Source organism: Lagenorhynchus albirostris, chromosome 4 (genome assembly GCF_949774975.1).
Source record: "Lagenorhynchus albirostris chromosome 4, mLagAlb1.1, whole genome shotgun sequence".
NCBI lineage: Eukaryota > Metazoa > Chordata > Mammalia > Artiodactyla > Delphinidae > Lagenorhynchus > Lagenorhynchus albirostris.
The window spans coordinates 116,586,858-116,598,991 of NC_083098.1; the positions used below are offsets into that span (position 1 = coordinate 116,586,858).

The window sequence follows — 12,134 nt, forward strand, 5'->3', positions numbered from 1 at the left end:
CTATTCCTATCTTTCATATTATTCCATACCTAAGTCATTCGAGATCTGTCTGCCTTGGAATGCCAAGTCATTCTTGGGTTAGAATGGTCAACGTGAACTTACAATCATTACTAAAAAGCTTTAAAATAAACACTACAAGTCTATAGCGCATCTGTTTCATTTTTTTTTATTTCATATTTTTAAGTATCACATGAAGTTCTGAACCCAAGAAGAAATTTTTGCATTACCAATATTCCCGACAGTATTAGTGGTGAGTCACAGTAAAATACGTGGGGAAAAAACAAACCTGGTTAAAACACTAGTTCTTAAGCTCTGATTCTCAAATGTGGCTACATGCTGGAATCACTGGGTCCCACCCTTAAGAGATTCTGATTTCAATGGTCTGCGGTACAGCCTTGGCACTAGATTTTTTAAGTCCCACCAGATAATGCTTATGTGCAGCAAAGCTTTGAGGATCATTGTGTTAGAAGACTTGGTTTAACATTTTAAAAGCCCAGGAAGTCTCTTCCTAGTTAATTTAGCCCATAAGTGATTACAGTAAATGTATACTGTGAGAAAAACGTTTATATTTAAGTAAATAATAACTACTTGAGCGTTACTCATGAAAATAATCTAGGTATTTAAGAGTAGCTGACACAGGCATATATTTACAGTTTAGTAAATGTCATATAAAGGCCTATAAAAGCCTGAAGTCTGCTGAATGTATGCAATCTCACCTGTCCCTGAAATGTTTACCATCAAGGCTCTGAAACAGCATTGGTAGGAAACTTTTTAAGCACCATTCTTACGATGAGTAAATGATTTTGAAAACTGTCCAGTCAGGAACTCTAGAACCATGGCAAACCTAAAATAAATAAACGTGTGTACACACATGCACACAAGTATACATTAACCTAAGAACATTTTATCAATGTCTATTCAAAGGAGTTACGAAACACCTGGTAAACAAGTAAAACATAGAAAACTGAACTAATACAAGCACATTCCCAGATATAGAATACAAACTGTAAGTGACTCAAGGTATTTTGGATTCAGTCTTATTATTCATCTTTGCATCCCCAGCACCAGATATAAACCTTGCAAATAGAAAGCACTGATCAAAGTGTTGAACATCCAATTTCCACTCCACCTTCTAATCCATTCGAGAAGCATTTACTGTGTGTGTGTACTGTGTGTGTGTATGCTTTGGGCCACGCTCTGTGCTAAATTCTAAAAATACCAAAGTGGTAAAGATGTTGTCCTGGCTCACAGGGTGCTTACTCCAGCTGAGCAAACAAATCTACCTCCCTCGCCAATCCATCCTTGCAAAAACAAGAAAAGCAACTACAGTTAAAATAAGTAAAAGATTCGGACTTCAGGATCCTGGACACACTGTTCTGCTTCTCTTTGCAGAAGTGCACACTGGCCGTCAACAGAGAGGGGGTGACCTAGAAATTAAATGGATAAACTGTTTTCCCTCCTGTTGTCATATATTATTCAGGTCAGGCAGCCTATTCTCACTGAGTCAAGAAAGTACAGGCTTAATGGGTGAAACCTGAGTCTCCATGATGGCAAGACTGGATACGAGCCCTGCCCAAGGAACCAGATTCACCATGGCCAGTGGAACTTGCCCCAACTGCTAATGGGCTCCCAGGTCCAAACAGAAGAGCCCAGCATAACAAGCATTTTCCTTCCTGTTCCACCTTTTCCTTTCTAGGGCCAGAAGCTGGTGCTAAAATCCACACTTCCTAGAGCTCCTGGAGTCTGAGGCTATCACACTCCCTGCTGGGAAGGCAAACAAAAGTTAGGGGCATGAATTGATCCCAAACAATGCTGAACCTACATGCCCTCTGTTACTGTTAATAATAATACCGGTAATAGACCAGGGCTAATGTCAAAAGATGTCTAAAAGATAAACAGAATGACTGGTATCAAGGGCGACGGCAGAACGGGTTCTAAATGTCTCTTTCTATGTCCAAATTTTCATCATAGTTGAAACTCTGGGAGCAGACCATAAAATTGAAAATACAAGCTGTATGTACTTTGATAAAATCACAGATATGTTAATTTAATCTACTGCAACAATCATACATAGAATGAATTTCAGACCATTCCAGGCACTATGATGTAAATAAGAATGAGACATTTTCCTTGCTCTCAAGATGCTTGTAATTCAGGCATTTTTCCCAGCAGCTACGGAATGTCCTACATCTTCACTGGAACAAAGAGAACAGAAGTGGCAGCAACTATCCGACTAATAGCCAATCTAATGCTAGGTACCTAATTATACCAAATAGGCTTCCCAAAGTCCCAGTCCTCTAAAACTGCCTTGTGAGTAGGATTTCAACCTGATCGATGATACTGAGTGTACACAGTGCCAGGTACTACTGGTAGGCCTGAGAGATACAACAGTGTAACAAGACCTGCTTTCTCTTCTCAAGTAGCTCCAAGTTGTTTGAAAACTTCCATCTCTTAGAAAAGATTATCAGTCTCAGATATGGTAAGATGAAACATCTAAGGAAAGACAAACTGGGAAACAAATATTGCTTACCTTTAATTTCTCCAGCCCGTGCTTTTTTGTAGAGTCCTTTGACATCCCTCTGTTCACAAACATGCAGGGGAGCATCAACAAACACTTCAAAAAAAGGTAAACTTGCACCCTCATGAATTTGCCTTGCATTGTTGCGATCCTTAGAAAAAAAGGCACATACAGAAATGTAATAAAGAGTGCTCATATGAATCAAGGGTACTGTATTAATGTCAACGACAAGTAAAAGTGCTTTTCAGCTGTGTTAGTGGAAAATAGACAAAGTTTAATTTATATTTTGAAAATACAAACTGAAAAAAATAAACCCAAGAAATTATTAGATTAACACACCCGTTCTTCATTAAGGATTTTTTTTTAATTTATTTTTTAACATCTTTTTTGGAGTATAATTGCTTTACAATGGTGTGTTAGTTTCTGCTTTGTAACAAACTGAATCAGTTATACATATACATATGTTCCCATATCCCCTCCCTCCTGCATCTCCCTCCCACCCTCCCTATCCCATCCCTCTAGGGGGTCACAAAGCACCGAGCTGATCTCCCTGTGCTAAGCGGCTGCTTCCCACTAGCTATCTATTTTACGTTTGGTAGTGTATATATGTCCATGCCACTCTCTCACTTTGTCACAGCTTACCCTTCCCCCTCCCCGATCCTCAAAAGGCCTGCTATTCTGAGATACTGGCAAGTTCCAGGAGGGAGAACAATGGATGCCCCATTAAAACTTTCACCTAAATTTTACGAGGAAGCTGAGCCAAAGCCCAGCTTAAATGCAGATGTCAGTCATCAGGCCTCTCTCTTAACAACAGGCTCAAACCTCAGCCTGAGCTAGCGTGAAAGTAACTTCACAAGGGATCCATTCAGAACCCCGAGGCTAGTTTATTCACTTGCCAAACACAAACCCCTGCAGGCGCTACACATCTCTAGCATCCCCAAAACTTTTCTGCATGGCTCCTAACCCCCAACTCTGCTAATACCTTCACTGCTCGGCCTCAACTCTCTCTGGAACACTGCTTCCTTTGTAAGTGAAACTCTTCTTCTTTCTGAAGAAGAAATACAAATACTGTATGATATCATACAAATACTGTATGATATCACTTGTATGTGGAATCTAAACAAATACAACAGGACTTCCCTGGTGGTGCAGTGGTTAAGAATTCGCCTGCCAATGTAGGGGACACGTGTTCGAGGCCTGGTCCGGGAAGATCCCACATGCCGTGGAGCAACTAAGCCTGTGAGCCACTACTACTGAGCCTGCGCTCTAGAGCCCTCGAGCCTAGAGCCTGTGCTCTGCAACAAGAGAAGCCTCTGCAATGAGAAGCCCGCACACAGCAACGAAGAGTAGCCCCTGCTCGCTGCAACTAGAGAAAGCCCACGCGCAGCCATGAAGACCCAATGCAGCCAAAAATAATAAATAAATTAATTAAAAAAAAAATACAACAAACTAGTGAATATAACAAAAAAGAAGCAGACTCACAGAGGTGGAGAACAACCTCGTGGTTACCAGTAGGAGAGGGGGAAGGGGCAACACAGGGGTGGGGAGTCAGAGGTACAAACTATTAGGTGTAAGATAAGCTAAAGGATGTAGCGTACAACATGGGGAGTAGAGCCAATATTTTGTAATAACTGTAAATGGAAAGTAACTTTTAAAAATTGTACATAAGAAAAAAAAAATCCCCTTCCTGCTAATGAACCTTGCTCAATCCATTATTGCTGCTGCATCTGGAATTTTCAACCTCCCCCTTCTCCACTGGCAACAAACAAGTAAAAGTCACTCTCTTCCATTAAAAAGAGATGAGCTAACAAATCATACAAAAATTCCCTCAATCCTGGCACTTTCCAGGCCATTCTGCCACATTTCAGACTACTAACCCTGTGTACTGCAGTCATGCTACTCCCCGGTCGTTCCTATGCAGGCTCCCCTGCGGCACTGGTGTTGCCCACCTTCTACCAGGAGACCACTGCTCACACTGCACAGTCCCTGAGCACTTTTCTCAACTGCTTTCACTGTGTAAACTACAGCATATAAACCAACACTCAAGCCTGAACTCTGACCTCTCCCGGAATTAAACACACCTTTCCAACTTCCTCCAAAATACACCCACCTGGAGATCTCCCAGGTACCTCAAACTTAACACGTCCAAAACTGAACCCACTCTCTTTTCTCCCAAGCTTGCATTCCCACCTATACTGCCCAAATCAAGGGATGACGACACTACTCACCCAGAATCCCCAGAGTTGTTCTGGTTTCTTCCCTTTGCTGTCCCACCCCCTGCATTTTGTCACAAAGTCCTTCAGATTTTACCTCTAGACATTACACTAACCCAGTCTGCACTTCTTCCCTAGCTCCAGGTTCAACCTCATTTTTCCTGCCTGGACAACACCCTTTTAATACGTCTGCTGGCTTCCAGCTTTGACCTGCTCAAAGCCACACTCTACACTGTCCCCAGGATGACAGAGGATGCAAATTCAACCACGTCACTAAACTATTCAGAGACTGCCCAGCACCATCAGGGTAAAACCCAAGCTTCTCAGTGTGAATCGTCAGGCCTTCTCCACCTGGCCCCGCCATTCTCAGTCTTGCACCTGATGTTCTATTGATAATTAACACCTGCCTGGTCTACCAGGCTGTTTGGGCCTAATGCCTTTGCCATCCCCCCTGCCAAAAACACTCCACCTCTCTCCTCTGGCTACAGCAATGTGTCCCCTCACAGCACAGCTCCATGCTAAGTCCTCCAGGAAGCCTACCCTCATGTCCAGGCTGACTGAGGCCTCACTTCTGCTGGGTTCTCAGAGTACCCACCATATACCTCTGTCAGAGATCCCATCCCAATATACTGAAATAATTTCAGTAGCTTTATAGCCTTAGTATCTGGCAGAGTGATTAAGTCGTGATCCTACTATTCCAACTGTCCTTTTACATGAAGGTGTTCCCCAAGTTTCCATCTGTGACTCGCTTCTCATTCTATATACTCTTTTGTACACTCAACTTCATCAAGGTTTCAACAATAAAGTTAATGATTCCCCAATTTTTTTTTTAAATTTATTTTTGGCTGCACTGGGTCTTTGTTGCTGTGCGTGGGCTTTCTCTAGTTGGGGCGAGCGAGGGCTACTCTTCGTTGCAGTGCGCGGGCTTGTCATTGTGGTGGCTTCTCTTGTTGCGGAGCATGGGCTCTAGGTGCACAGGCTTCAGCAGTTGTGGCACATGGGCTCAGTAGTTGTGGCTTGCAGGCTCTAGCACACAGGCTCAGTAGTTGTGGCGCATGGGCTTAGTTGCTCCATGGCATGTGGGATCTTCCCCGACCAGGGCTCGAACCCGTGTCCTCTGCACTGGCAGGCGGATTCTTTAACCACTGCACCACCAGGGAAGCCCTTGATTCCCAAATCTTTATCTCAATTCTACACAACGTTCCTGAGCTCCAGAACCAATTTCCCAATGACCCAGTGGTCATCTTCACCTAGATACGCCACCAGCATTTCAAACCTAACCCAGCTAAAATCAAACAGTCATCTTCTCCCTTCCTACCCTATATTTTCTAACTCAATCATACCATCTTCTCTTCGGAAAGCACCATCCTTCATGTTCACCCCCAAATTCAGCAATCAACCCGGGCACCACGTTCCACTGATGCTACAGGCTCAAGAGCCCTCAAATATGCCCCATCTTTTCTATTCCCATGGCCGATACCTCAATTCACTCCAAAAGCCTCCTGACTAGTCTCCTACCTCCAGACCCTTCCCATTCCAGGCCTTAAGGGTGACCTCACTAAAATACAAAGGCACCAGAGACACTATTCCCCAGTGCAATCTCAAACTCTCGACCACCTGTGGGGCAAAGCCCCGAGCAGTCCGGAGTTCACCGTCAGACCTCTGCAAATCGCTCGAGCTTCATCTCCCCTCACGTTCATCCGGCAGAGCAGCCAAAACAACCTACAGTTCCCCAAAGGCCTAAGTCCCTCACATTTCCATGCTTTTGCAAATCCTGTAGCATCTCCTCTGTGAAACAGTTTTCTCCTGCGAGAAAACTGACTCATCTTTCATGACGCATTTCAAGCAGCACTTCCTCTGCGAATCTGCCACAGCACCTTTATATACATGTACCTAATCACTTGCCTCACGATACTGCAACTGTTCGCATCTCTATGCTCCCACTACCTACTGACTCCTCAAGGATAAGAACTATCAGGTTTATTTTTACAACCAAGATGCCCAAGGTTAGTGGTGACAGAGAATACACATATCCTATAATATATGATTTGGTCCAAATATTATCATGAATTTTTTTATTTTTTTGCGGTACGCAGGCCTCTCACTGTTGTGGCCTCTCCCGTTGCAGAGCACAGGCTCCGGCCGCGCAGGCTCAGCGGCCATGGCTCACGGGCCCAGCCGCTCTGCAGCATGTGGGATCTTCCCAGACTGGGGCACGAACCCGTGTCCCCTGCATCGGCAGGCGGACTCTCAACCACTGCGCCACCAGGGAAGCCCTATCATGAATTTTGACATGACCTAAGCATAGTCCGAACCTCATTTTCATTCTTAGTGCTTTTGAGGGTGAGATCAAGAAAAGTGTTGCTCCGTGTTATGGAAACAAGGGAGCCAAAAAAACAGATCAACGTATACTTTTCGATACCCAGGTCTCAGCTGCTCGCTCTCCAAATTAGGTGTTACTAACTCTCTTTTTCCAAGAGTTGCAGAGCTTCCCAGAAAGTGCAAGAAAATCACTGTTACTATATTACTATGAGAACTGTTTATATCCTAGAATTCAGGAACTCTAACAACTCTCATACACTTCATTATTCAGGATACCTTAAACTGACGTATTGACACCGATCCCAGTGTTTCAGGAAAATGAAAAGTACCTAGTCCTCAAAGAACCTTTTAGGACTCCTGCCATGAGTGAACCTGTAGGATTAACACTCAGTCTCACACTTATCTATAACCCTTACCGCTCAAATTTAGTTTTTGTTTTAAAAAAAAGTCTAAGTAACCAGACAGATTTATGATACAGTGCTAGAATTGCACTATTATTTACTACACTTACTGAGTATTTATTACACATCAGGCACTATGCTGAAAGCTGTGAATGCAGGATTTACCTAATCCTCAGAGCAACCCTACGAGGTAGGTATTATCTGAGCTTGGAAGGTTAAGCAAATCGGCCAAGGTCCTAACAGTAACTGGCAGAGCCGAGATTTCAGTCTCTTGTTTCTGGCTTCAAAGCCGCTGTGTTTAACTACTACACTAACTCACCTGTTCTTTCATATCTGGGCTTCCTAAGGGCTATGCTATCATTTAACAAACACTAAATATCTACCGTGTTCCAGGATCTGGGCTTGGCATCAAGATTATAAAGATAAATCAGAGGTAGTCCCAGCCTTCACAGAGCCAGTGGGGTTTAGAGACAGCAGAGCACAGTGGGCAAGAGCACAGGTTCCACTGACACTGTCTGGGTGCAAATCCTTGCTCTGCCACGTAGAGTGTGTGAGGTGGGGTGATTGACACCTGTTTCCTCACCTCCACCCTCCTCACTGGGTGATGAGAACTAAGTGAGCTAATTCACATAAAAGCACTTTAAAACCGTTACCAGTACACAGTAAAGTGTTCAATCAACGTTAGCTGCTATTATTATCATTGTTATTATTATTACTGCTGCTATCAGCACCACCAACCAAAGAACTGGTATTTATAATAAAACAATGTGCTATGGTACAATAACAAGGGCACCAAAGACAGGTACCCAACAAAGCCTGAGAGACTCAGGAGGAAGAAATACCCAACCTGAGTCTCAGAGCATGAACGGGTGTCAGCTGATGCCGAGGGGAGGGTAAGAGGAAGGAGAAGAGGGCCTTCGAGGCAGAGGGAAACAAAATTCTCGTGGTGAGAAACGACGTGGTTTTTTTCAGAGAAATACAAAAAAGTGAATTAGTGCTCTATGGTCTCTAAAATAAGAAAGAGTGTGATGAAAGATGAAACTCAAGAATTGTGAGCAAAGAAGCCACGACAGGACACATGTTAAGAAACCTAAGATTCTCCCTGGTGTTTGATACAGGTTGAGTATTTATTATAGGATTTTTGAACTGAAAAGTCAAACTTGAAATAGTTTGGCCATTGACTTGTTCAACAACTTTGATTATACTTTTGAGGGGGGCGGTGGGTGTGTGGGTTATAGCAAGCTTTCCAAAAATGAATTTACTCAGGAAGTTGCGGCACAAAAATGTTGTAGGTTAATTGTTTTAATTTGGATTTAGCCTCAAAGTACATGTCAGTGTTTATTCACTTTGCCTGACACCGTATCCTCAATACATGTAATTAGAACAGCAATGGCGCAAAAGCCACATACCTGAGTATAAGGTGATATAAAACTTGTGATGCATACTAAGCCAGCATCTGCAAACAGCTTAGCAACTTCTGCGATGCGTCGAACATTCTCTTCTCTGTCTTCAGGACTAAAGCCAAGATTTTTGTTGAGACCTTGACGAATGTTGTCACCATCCAAAGTGTAGCATGGAATACCATGGCAAACCAAGTACTCCTCCAAAGCCATGCTTACTGTGGTCTTTCCTGCTCCCGATAAGCCTAGAAGTGAACAGTCCAAACAGATTCCATACATAAAGTTAGGGGGATAAGTAATAAAGAATTTTAACCACAGGCTTAATTATATTCATTATTCAGAGCAGTCTCTTAGCAACATTCTTGTCTAATATTTCTCTGTAAAATTTTACTACATCTTAGCTAGAAAAACATCTGTAGTTTAAATATAATAAGGATTTATCTTTTTTTTTTTTTTTTTTTGCGCGGTACGCGGGCCTCTCACTGTTGTGGCCTCTCCCATTGTGGAGCACAGGCTCCGGACGCGCAGGCTCAACAGCCATGGCTCACGGGCCCAGCCGCTCCGCGCGGCATGTGGGATCTTCCCGGACCGGGGCACGAACCCGTGTCCCCTGCATCAGCAGGCAGACTCTCAACCACTGCGCCACCAGGGAAGCCCAAGCATTTGTCCTTTTAGTGACTTCTATCTAACCCCGAAGGTATCCTAGAAATCACTGAGCTACAAAGGCTTAACCAATTTTAATATGACACATGGTTGGGTAGATATTCACTTTGTCCTCTTGTTACCACTATTCTAAAGCTGCATGCCAATTTTAAAAGAAAGTTATATGACCAAATTATTTCTGGTGAGGAAAGAAAAAGAAAGGACAAAAGTAAGTGAAATAAATATTAGAAAGTTACCTCTATATCCCAGGATCAACACCTCCCAAAAGCACCTGGGAACCCAATTTATAATATAATTAACCTTGAAAGAATATCCTCATTTCACCTTCCTCTACCAAGGTTTAGTCACTAAACGATGAGAAGTAAAGGAAAAGGAAAGAGTACATTTATGCACTAATACTTGCCACCTTGGTGAGTGTATCAGAATTTACAACTAAGATAGGTACTTCCCTGGTAGTCCAGTGGCTAAGTCTCCGCGCTCCCAATGCAGGGGGCCCAGGTTCAATCCCTGGTCAGGGAACTAGATCCCACATGCCACAACTAAGAGTTCGCATGCCGCAACTAAAGATCCCACGTGCCACAACTAAGACCCAACGCAGCCAAATACATAAATACACAGATAGATATTTCAAAAAAAAAATTAAGAGTTATGAGACAAGAGATAAAACACTGAAACCTAATGTACTGATACTTTGACATGCTAGTATAGAAGGCTAACTGAAAAATCAATTTTAAAAAGGATGATATGTTAAGAGGATCAATATAGTGTTATATGGTTTCTACATTAAAAATGTATATTAACATGAGTACAGCAGGTAGTATTTTCCAAAGATTGACTGAAAGCTTGTTTACAATGTGACACTGCCACTGTCACACCCAGAGGCAGAGTATTTCTCAGCCCTGGAATCTGGGCTGGACTTAGGAGTCGCCTGTAGCCAAAACAATATAGTGAAAATGATGAACATGACTTCCAAGACTGTCAGAAAAGGCCATTCAGCTTCTCTTTGGATATTTAATTGGGGAGAAGCCAGCTGTCAAATACTCTGAGACCACCGTGCTAGAGAAATCACAAGTAGGTGTTCCTGTCGATAGCCTTAGCCAGCTAAGCTCCCAGCTGACCAGCAGCGTCCACTGGGGAGTCATTGCGGACACCCAGCCAGTTGTGGCTTTAGATGACCAGAGCCCAAGCCAGCATGACTGCAACCAAGCAAGACCCAGGGGGGAACCGCCCAGCAGAGCACTCCTGAATTCCTTACCCACAAAACAGTGAGCAAGTTAGAATGGCTGTTTCACACCACTAGGTTTTGGGTAATTTGTTACATAGCAACAATGACTGAACAAAGAGATGGATGTTGGGGAGACTAGGTTTTTCTGTTCTTTGTTATTGTTGTTTTTAACTATCAGTTGAACACTAGGAATCAGGGGGAAAAAAAATGAAAACATCAGCTTCTTATACAACAAAGACAACCTAATCAACTATACTCCAATATAAAATAAAAATGTAAAAAAACACAAAGATAACCTAAACTACAATTAAAGTGTCCGTTTATACATACATGTGTACGTGTACGTATACGTATTTTATGTGTATATTTAATTTGAAACAAAGAACGGACACTGCTGAAAACTGAACTAATGACACAAAATTTCACTGAGATGATTATAGTGAACGTAGACAAAAAGGCTAGGATATCAAAGTGGTTAGAGAAAATTAATAGATAATGCAAGACAGATAATCCAAAACTAAGATAAAGAAAACTGGTATACCAAAGAGAAACCACATGTACTAGATTGAAGAGCGTCCTCCCCAAAATTCACATACAGGTGGAACCTCAGAATGTGACCTTATTTGGAAACAGGGTCTCTGTGCATGTAACTAGTTAAATTAAAATGAGGTCACACAGGACTACGGTGGGCACTAAATCCAGTGACTGAAATCTTTATAACAAGGCCACCTGAAGGCGAAAGCAGAGACTGGAGTGGTACCTCTATGAGCCAAGGAACGCTAAGGATTGCCAGCAGAACCAGACGCTAGGAGAGAGGCATGGAACAGATTCTTCCCCAGAGCTGACAGAAGGAACCGTCCTTGATTTCAGGTTCCCAAACTGTGAGAGAATAAACTTCTGTTGTTTGAAGCCACTCGGTTTGTAGTGATTTGTTACAGTGGCCCTGGGAAACTCATATACCAATCAATGTAAAAATACAAAACCAGAAAGTTTATCCGAAATAAGATGTAAGAAAAAACAGTGTTCCAAGAAAATGACATACAAACCACTCCATACCTGAACAGATCTGGTTAAGCTACTGAATTGCAAGAAAAAGAAAGAAATCATGACTTCCGTTTCCAACAATATCAAAAAAAAAAAGTGAAGGCTATAAATTTGACAACATAATTAACAACCTTGATCTGATGGACGTATATAGAATATTGCCCACATCAGGGGAACACATTTTCTTTACAAATACACATTTATGAAACTGATTACATCCTACACTGTAAAGCAAGTACCAAAAAAATTTGATAAAAGTATTTATAAGCATCATTAGTGGTAAAATAAATGGAATATACCATGTTTAAGAAAAGGAGTACCCAATATTCTAAAGATCAATTTCCTCCC

At 42.4% G+C, this 12,134-nt stretch overlaps 1 protein-coding gene across 5 annotated transcripts in view; it reads right to left on the reverse strand.

The window, feature by feature from the left end:
- The window catches only part of PAPSS1 (3'-phosphoadenosine 5'-phosphosulfate synthase 1), a 108,757-nt gene that overhangs the window by 81,357 nt on the left and 15,266 nt on the right, over positions 1-12,134 (reverse strand). For all 5 annotated transcript variants that reach the window (XM_060148561.1, XM_060148565.1, XM_060148564.1 and 2 more), the window contains 2 exons: positions 8,864-9,099; positions 2,531-2,669 (listed from right to left, as the gene is read on the reverse strand). In XM_060148561.1, the coding sequence (XP_060004544.1) occupies positions 2,531-2,669; positions 8,864-9,099 (375 nt within the window). The remainder of the gene's footprint in view (positions 1-2,530; positions 2,670-8,863; positions 9,100-12,134) is intronic.